The sequence below is a fragment of the Zingiber officinale genome, chromosome 1A (assembly GCF_018446385.1).
Source record: "Zingiber officinale cultivar Zhangliang chromosome 1A, Zo_v1.1, whole genome shotgun sequence".
NCBI classification, from domain to species: domain Eukaryota; kingdom Viridiplantae; phylum Streptophyta; class Magnoliopsida; order Zingiberales; family Zingiberaceae; genus Zingiber; species Zingiber officinale.
In genome coordinates this window covers 9,723,187-9,732,340 of record NC_055987.1, presented here as the reverse complement: position 1 = coordinate 9,732,340, position 9,154 = coordinate 9,723,187, and the positions used below count along the sequence as shown (strand labels likewise).

Genomic DNA, 9,154 nt, shown 5'->3' with positions numbered 1-9,154 from the left:
GTCTGATTCCAATGACTAACCACAATTTGAAACCTTCAGTCACTCTTCTTCAACAAGAAGCTTCAAATGTTTATTTGGTTAGTTGATTCTAGTGGATTTACCATTAGGAGTTACTCGCGTTTTAATTTGCATAAATTTAAGATTTAACCTTGCAAATAAATCAACTTGTCAATCATTAAATATTTAAAATTCTTTCCAATTTAAAATATTAATTAATGTGTTTCTCGTATAAAAACTAAGGGTTCAACCTACAATTTTTTTTTTTTTTTTTTTTTTTTTTAACTGAGATCGTCTAGATCATGACTCCTGGACCAAAGATCATTCATAGATAGGATTTTATGGATCTCGCTCATATAACTGATAGAGTTCATGAAATTTCACTTATGAGTAAATTGGTCCATTCTTTTAATTGTATTTTGTGGTCTAAAGGATCCGCGAGGAGGAGGGGGGGGGCACAAATAAAAAAAAAACTTATTGAAATGATATTCTACTTTTAAAAATATTAAAATTGCACTAAAAAATTATTATATATTAAACATTTTTTATTTAAATTTAATTAAAATAGGCTTAACACTGATATTACAATTATGGCTTACAATATTATTAAAATTATTTTGATAATTTTAAATAGTTTTGATTAGATTAATAAAGATTATTTGGTTATAAGTTTGGATTAAAAAAAATATAATGTACCTCATTATATATATATTTTTTTAAAAAAACTTTTCGATGAAAAATAATAATAAGGAATTGACTTTTAAATTTTTACCCACGTATATTCGGATAAAGATTAGATATTTAATGCCTTCCAAATTTATGATGAAGAAAAGTAATCCCAATTAAGAATATAATAAAAAACATTGGCGTCAAAGTGAAATAAAAATTAAATACTTAAAAAGCACTTCTCTTTCCAATATCCCTCCCTCTTCCCATCCAGAGCCCAGAGGAAATGGAAGTTGGAATCAGTAAAGGTATGTAATTTTTTTTCCTTTTTGGATCATCGTCAGCTGTCAGACATCATAAACTCAAAAAAAACATAAAGAGAGAGGAATCACGTGATATGGAACACAACCAGATAGGCAAAATATGATTATAGATTTTTCTGCCTATTTTCTAGTTCATTTAAAAAAGAGTTTTTGCTGATCCATTCCAGTCTATGGTTTTGAAGGAAGAAGGAAAGCAGAAAAAGAAAAACCATTTAAAAGTAATAAATGGAACTTTTCCATGTTCTTGTCGCCGCCAATTGGAGCGCCGAGGCTGCCCCTTTCTCTCTGTTCTTTCTTTGACTCTGTCCCCTCCAGTCTCCTTCAACTATGCCCTTCCCTGGTCCCTTCCTCCCCCCTATCCTTCCTGGCTCTCTCCCGGTCATTTTAGTCTCTTCTTTTTCTCTTTGATTTATCTGAGGACGGTTTAAAATCTTCTAGGAATAGCTCACAATCGCCTGGACTCCTGGCGAAAATTAACAAAGATGGAATTTTGCTGATGCAAACCCTGTAAAAATCGAATCTTTCTGTGTAGGAATCATCCTTCAGGCCCCAAGATTTGGACTTTGCAACCGGTACCATCACCGATGAGCCAGCCTTCGGTCAATCCTCCTCCCCATCGCTCCTCCAAGCCCGCCTCCGTCCTCCCGTACAAGACCGCCAATCTGCGGGACCATTACCGCATCGGCAAGAAGCTAGGGCAGGGGCAGTTCGGCACCACGTACCTGTGCGTTGACAAGAATGATGGCAAAGAGTACGCGTGCAAGTCCATCCCCAAGCGCAAGCTTCTCTGCCGCGAGGACTACGAGGACGTGTGGCGCGAGATCCAGATCATGCACCATCTCTCGGAGCACGCCAATGTGGTCAGGATCAAGGGTACCTACGAGGACGCGCTCTTCGTTCACCTGGTGATGGAGCTGTGCGCGGGCGGGGAGCTCTTCGACAGGATCATCCAAAAAGGGCATTACAGCGAGAGGAAAGCAGCGCTGCTGATGAAGACCATCGTAGGAGTCGTCGAGGCATGCCACTCGCTCGGGGTGATGCATCGCGATCTCAAGCCGGAGAACTTCCTGTTTGCCAGCACCGATGAGGATGCGGCACTTAAAGCGACGGATTTTGGCCTATCCGTGTTCTATAAGCCAGGTCTGTTCTTCTTCGAGATAGCACTTCTCTTTCTTTGGCTCCTTACTCTTGATAATGGTTTGATGTGCATTTTATTGCATCTTTCTAGCACACAACTATTGTTTCATGTTGTTCAACCAACCCTTTGCCTACCTTTTTCTTTCTTTTTCATTTTTCTCTGGAACATGAGAATTTGCACTTGTTTAAGTTTTTGAAGAAGCTTGCTATTACTCTCGTAAGATATTAGATGTGGATTTCCAATGGTCGTTCTTCAGTAGTTATGTGGCATTGAACTATTACCATCCATGGTCATTTGGCTGCTCTTTTTGCCATATTGGTGATAATCTTTTGCTATCATATGGTCTGTTTTTCTTGGTTAATAGTTCTGGAATTATCCTTCATAAGTCTCACAGATGAATATTTTCTTCCTTTGTACAATCAAAGGGGACGCCATAAGATTCTTATTATCCACATCTTCCTGCATCACTCATTACAGTTGGAACGTCTTTTTTTCACATAAGCTAGGATACCAAGATTAAAATCGAAGAAATAACACAATGACACAGCATTTACTGCATCAATGCTCTAATACATCCATGTATGGGAAAAAATGAAGAAGAGCAAAAATTCTAGCTAGATATGTGAGATTTTGGATTTTATGTTTTTTTAATAAGTTGCAAGTTACAAAACAAAAATATGATAAAGCAGGAATATCTCGTTGAGATGGTTTTATATAGTAGTGAAGTGTACTGACAAATAGTGAATATCTTGGACTAGCATTGAAAATTTAGCTTTAGGAACTTGCTTCATGTCAAGCATACAAAATCATGGAACCCCAAAAAGAAGAATGAATTACGTGGGATTGGTTACTTACACATTACTTCCTGCATTGAAATAGTACCAACTTTGAACTTAGAAAGTATATGTGTGGAGATTGAATTTCCTTTTGGACTGAAGTTTATTAGGTAAAACTGACATGTGACATCCTAATTCAAAATTTTAATACAGGTTAGTCATCCACTTTCTTGCTAGTTTTCTTTTCACATGTACATAATATACACGTGCAGAGTGAACAATTGATTGTTGGCTGATTTTAACCACAACTATTTTCATATCTATGAAGAAGATTTGTTAATTGAAAATAACTTCTAAATAAAATTTCATTAGAAAACACTCCGTTTTCCATTATATTAAAATGTCACCAAGAAAATTTGTTTCTTAATAGCAACACTTTGGCAAATTTATCAATTTGAATTGTTAATTTCCTATAGACAAAACAGTTCTTAGTGTGTTTTTATTAAATACAGAAGTATGAAATATCAGATGCTTTGCTTCATTGCGCAGACTAACATAATTACTTTGCTTGCTTTAGATTGATGTGTCCGGCAGACTTCATAGGATGTCTTAACTTCCGTAGTATGTCTTAGGGAACTCTCTTTTATGATACTTGTCAAATCTCCTTTTGGTATGGTTTGATATAACTCAGAATACCGTCTGATTGACATGTAAAAGCCAAATGGAGCGATATGGAACTTTTTCATGACCAAGAAACTTTGCCATTTCTCTTGTCAAAATTTCTATAGTTCTTTATGGAGAGACAAAACTAGGCAAATCATAGAACAAGTCTACTTTCAGATAACAAGTAAGATCTTATTATTCTTTCTCATAAATTAAAATGCAGCTTAGGTGATTAGGTAGAAATCATTGATATTAAATTTCAATGATTAAACATACATATTGGTGCATACTGACACTGTTATCTGAATTGCTGGTTTACTGACACTGTTATCTGAATTGCTGGTTTAGTACATGTATTGGATGGCAATCATTCAAATCGATTACCACTATCGTAAACAGAGTGACACATGGTAGGGGCTGGTTCTCATAGGAACCAACAGGAGGAAGGGACATTGAGATTGATAACTGAAGAGGCTGAAGTGCAGAGACAACAGCTGAGGAGGTGGAGATTGAAGTCACAGTCACATAAAAGCAGTTAATGCAAAATATGTGGTGGCGTGATCATCTCTTGCCTTTTCCTTTACCATTACTTTCTCTCTTCCTATCCTCTACTTTTCACTTTCATTTTTCTTCTTCTTTTCCTTTTCATATCTCTTTCTCCAACTCTCTTTTTCCTTTCTTTGTCTTCTTTATGAGAGAGCATATATAGGATGTTAACATGTCTTGTTTCTTTTTTGTGTGATACACTAGTGTCTGTGTGTATGTTTATTGAACCGTTTGCCTGTTTTGGACCAAACTAATTAAAATCTGAAATAGAATCTAGACTGGTTAGCCAAACTGCAGATTTTATGAACACTGCTGGCATACAACTACTGCCATTTAATGATAAATACTGAAAGCACAAAGGATTAATTGGTAGCTAGACAAAGCAAGGGAATTCAGCTTATATTTAATTAGTACTCTGCTAAACTTGAAGATGGTTTATTAGACCATAAAGTCCATAGCTATTATCATCATAAATTTTTGTATTATCAAATTTGGCCTCTTGAATACAATGTTTTTCATTAGCTGATTGTTCTGGAACTCTGCAGGTGATACCTTCTCTGATGTTGTTGGAAGCCCATATTATGTTGCACCTGAGGTATTGAGGAAGCTTTACGGACCAGAATCAGATGTGTGGAGTGCAGGTGTCATCTTGTACATTTTGTTGAGCGGGGTGCCACCTTTCTGGGCTGGTGTGTAGTTACTGATGCTGATTTGTTGGTTCTATCAAGCTAATTTCCAAAAATCTAATTCTCTTATTGTCAATAATAAATTGTTTTATTTGCATTTCTTGTCGCTCTCAGAAACCGAAGCAGGGATTTTCAGACAAATATTACAAGGTCATTTGGATTTTGAATCTCAACCGTGGCCGGGTATTTCTGATAGTGCAAAGGATCTAATAAGAAATATGCTTAATAGAGACCCAAGGAAGAGATTTACAGCACATCAAGTTCTTTGTTAGTATTTCAATCCTGTTTTTTTTTTTTTTTTTTTCTATGGGTACACTTTCAGGAATGTCTTTAGTTTCTCTATTGGTATGGTGTTTCTTCTTCCAGGTCACCCGTGGATCGTTGATGACAAAGTTGCACCTGATAGACCATTGGACTCTGCCGTGCTATCACGTCTTAAGCAGTTCTCTGCTATGAACAAGCTCAAGAAGATGGCGCTACGGGTAATCTTCTATTGTGTAATTATATCGATTGCATTTTTGCCAGTTAATTAAAGTATTTCATTTGGCATGCTGCACACCATATGTTAATAGTTACCAGAGTATCAACCAGTTTCCATAAAAACATGGGGTAGCAGTAATGTTTTTATAGGTGTAGAAGGTTGTATATATACCTGTGAATTCACTTGTTTCACTGTTTAGAACTTTTTTTTCTTGTTGATGCTTCTTTATGTGGAGAGCTATCTGTCTCGGGATGCATGATTGCCATTTTTCATTTTGATTGGTGAAAGCTTAAATCATGCCCGTATAGTTGTATGCCCTTAAATTGCAATAGTTGAAACTCTACTTCTGCATTAATAGATGAAGAATACTAAGGCAGTTCAAAGTTTTTGATTTTGTTCGCTATTGTCTATTCGTTAAGCTTTGATCGAGACAATTTTATACGCAACCTTTTTATGGACGAAGCTGAATTGTCTTAATGCCTCATGCTTATTTTCCTAAAACTATTGTTTCCTCAAGTATGCATTTCTTCGTTTTGCAGGTTATTGCTGAAAGCCTCTCTGAAGAAGAGATTGGTGGTCTAAAAGAGTTGTTCAAGATGATCGACACGGACAGCAGTGGAACCATAACATTTGATGAACTGAAAGAGGGTTTAAAAAGAGTGGGATCCGAACTTATGGAATCTGAGATACAGGCACTCATGGATGCGGTATGATTGACTAATGCTGTCATTGTATTGATCTCTTTTGATCGTTTCAAAATTGCAGGCTGATATCGACAAAAATGGCACAATAGACTACGGTGAATTCCTCGCAGCAACGGTTCACATGAATAAGCTGGAGAGAGAAGAAAACCTGAAATCAGCATTCTCATATTTCGATAAAGACGGAAGTGGTTACATAACAATCGATGAACTTTCACAAGCATGTAAAGAATTTGGTCTAGACGACGTTCACCTTGACGAGATGATCAAGGAAGTTGATCAGGATAATGTGAGTCTTTTATAGATCATCATTGCCTTTTGCTGTTGAGGCACAATAATTCAGTTTATAATTATCGATATTACCCGATTGCTTTGTAGGATGGGCAAATAGATTACAGTGAATTCACAGCGATGATGAGAAAAGGCAATGGAGGAAATGGAAACGGAGGTGTTGGAAGGAGGACCATGAGAAACAGCATAAACTTTAATCTGGGTGATGCCTTCAAGACTACTTAATTAGAGGTGAATATATGGATTTAGTGTGAAATTGAAAATGAGGTGATTGTCATTATACAAGGTTTAGTGACTGAGAACGAGTTTATTTATATCAATCTCTGATGAGTTTATCAGACTCCAAGAATCGATTTGAATGAACATTTTCTGTAGTTCCTTGAGTAAGTCTTTTATAGATCATCTTGAAAAAAATTACATGATAAAAAATCCTAAATTATAATGTTCCCAACAAAATGCGTTGGTAAGAACTTAATTGTGAAACATACTAGAAAATACGATTCCAAGAAAATTAGAGCCGTAATAATCGATGCCAAGAAGAGCCCTAGGTTCGGAGTGGTGTTACCGGGGAACAACTCGCGTCGATCGGCGAAGTCATGATATTCCTGAGATTGAGGGATCGACGGGGTAACGATCCTCAACACGACGAAGATTACGACGGCCGCACCCCAAGCGTACGATTTCCTCGATCTCTCCGTTGCTTCCCTCGCGCGGCCGTGATGGCTCTGCCGAAGGTTTGAAGACAACAGCTTGCCCCGGGGTTGAAGGAAGAAGAGGGCAGGCTTTGAAACGGATCGGACGCGGATCAGGATTCAAAGAATGTAGGAAAGCGATCCGATCGAATCAGTTTATCCGCGGGCCGAACCATCCTTGCCTAACCCGACCCGCGTACCAGGCCCGATCGGACCCCTGCAAGCGATCTATAAGTATCGAGCTCCGCATGCAATGATCCATTCTATCCACCGAACGCTGACAAAAAGAGAAACAGTGGCGATGGCCTCCGCGACTCCAAGATCAAGAACAAGAAGCGCGGCCACCACCGCCGGTGTCTTCTTCCTCTTCCTTTCTTATTTGCTTCACGTTCTTGCGGCGGGAATTTTCGCGCAGCAGAGGCCGTTCTCCACGGTGGACGGCGGCGGGTGGTGGAAGCTCCTCAGCAACAGCGTCGGGATCTCCGCAATGCACATGCAGCTGCTGCCGGACGACACGGTGGTTATGTTCGACCGCACCGACACTGGACACTCCAACATCTCGCTCCCCGACGGCAGCCGCTGCAGCACCGATTGCACTGCCCATTCCGTCCTATTCCACCTGTCCTCCTCCTCCATCCGCCCTCTCACCATCCTCACCGACACCTGGTGCTCCTCCGGCACTCTCCTCTCCAACGGCACCCTCCTCCAGACCGGGGGTTTCAGGGACGGCGACCGCGTAATCCGTTTCTTTTCTCCCTCCCCCCTCGCCGATTGGGTGGAGCAGCCCTCCTACCTGGCCGTCCGCCGCTGGTACGCCTCCAACCAGATACTTCCCGACGGCCGAGTCATCATCATCGGAGGCCGCCGCCAGTTCTCCGGCGAGTTCTTCCCCCGAGACCAGTACTCTGCCTCCCCTGTTTTCCAACTCTCTTTCTTGGTTGAGACGTACGACCGCGAGTCGGAGGGCAACCTGTACCCGTTCCTCCACCTCCTCCCTGACGGCACCCTCTTCGTATTCGCCAACGACCGCGCCATCGTCCTCGACGTGGCCAGCAAGCGCGTGATCCGCAGGCTGCCTCCCATCCCTGACGGCCAACGAAGTTATCCGAGCTCGGGCTCCTCTGTTCTCCTGCCCCTCCGCCCGGGGGCGGCAGCGGAGGTTCTTGTGTGCGGCGGCGCGCCCTTGGGGTCCTATCAGGCCGCGCTCAATGGAAACTTCCTCCCGGCTCTCCGCTCGTGCGCTCGGATCAAGCCGTCGGACCCCGAGCCAGCCTGGTCAATGGAGGACATGCCACTCGCTCGCGTTATGGGCGACATGATCCTCCTCCCTACCTGCGACGTCCTCATCGTCAATGGCGCTGCGGCCGGCACCGCCGGATGGGAGCTCGCGCGAGAACCCGTGTTGCATCCGGTCCTCTACCGGCCGGACCTGCCGGAAGGGACCCGATTCTCCGTCCTGCGCGAGTCGCAAATCCCGCGGATGTACCACTCGACGGCAGTGCTGGACACCCACGGGCGGGTGATCGTTGGGGGCAGCAACCCTCACAGTAGCTACAAGTTCACCAATGTGATGTTCCCGACCGAGCTGAGCCTCGAGGCTTTCTACCCGCCGTACCTACTGACGGCCGCCGGAGATCGGCCTCACGTGTTGTCCGCGCCTTCTGAGGTGGGCTACGGAGAGAGGGTGGCAGTAAGGTTCTTGGTGGCGGGGCACTTCCACCGCTCGGGGCATCAGGAACTGGAGGACGTGGAGGTGGTGGCCCTGTCGCCGGCGTTCCAGACGCACTCGGTGGGGATGAACCAACGGGTGGTCGTGCTGGAGACGTCCCAGACGCTGGGACAGTTAGGCGGGTACGAGACGGAGGTGATGACACCTCCCTCGCCAGCAGTGTCGCCGCCGGGATACTATCTCTGGTTCGTGGTGCACGAGGGTGTGCCGAGCAAGGGCGTCTGGGTCAGAATCGGATAGTACATTTCTTTAAAGTTTTTTCTTTTTCTTTTCTTTCTCTGTCAGAATTTAAATCTCAATTGATACCAGTTCGTTGATTCTTCTGTATCTGTATAGATTTGAAGCGTGTTCACGATTGGATAAGGAATCACATTAACGAATTACAAATGTCATTTGCGTAGTTGTTCGGTGCTGTTTCTGTCTAATTTTTTTTTTCTTGTTTGCCTTGTTGATGAGAGAACAGAT

The 9,154-nt window shown here is 42.1% G+C and overlaps 2 protein-coding genes across 2 annotated transcripts; both read left to right on the top strand.

Moving 5' to 3' along the window:
* Positions 1-873: 873 nt before the first annotated feature.
* LOC122017770 (calcium-dependent protein kinase 28-like) lies at positions 874-6,642 on the top strand. The gene is made up of 8 exons (XM_042575463.1): positions 874-971; positions 1,519-2,126; positions 4,655-4,798; positions 4,910-5,062; positions 5,162-5,277; positions 5,816-5,983; positions 6,042-6,266; positions 6,356-6,642. Exons 2-8 carry the CDS (start codon positions 1,571-1,573, stop codon positions 6,491-6,493), a joined length of 1,500 nt encoding a protein of 499 aa, XP_042431397.1. The 5' UTR covers positions 874-971; positions 1,519-1,570; the 3' UTR covers positions 6,494-6,642.
* A 619-nt stretch (positions 6,643-7,261) lies between these two features.
* LOC121996420 (aldehyde oxidase GLOX-like) lies at positions 7,262-8,929 on the top strand. The gene has a single exon (XM_042550397.1). The coding sequence runs from the start codon at positions 7,262-7,264 to the stop codon at positions 8,927-8,929; it is 1,668 nt and encodes a 555-aa protein (XP_042406331.1).
* Positions 8,930-9,154: the final 225 nt, after the last annotated feature.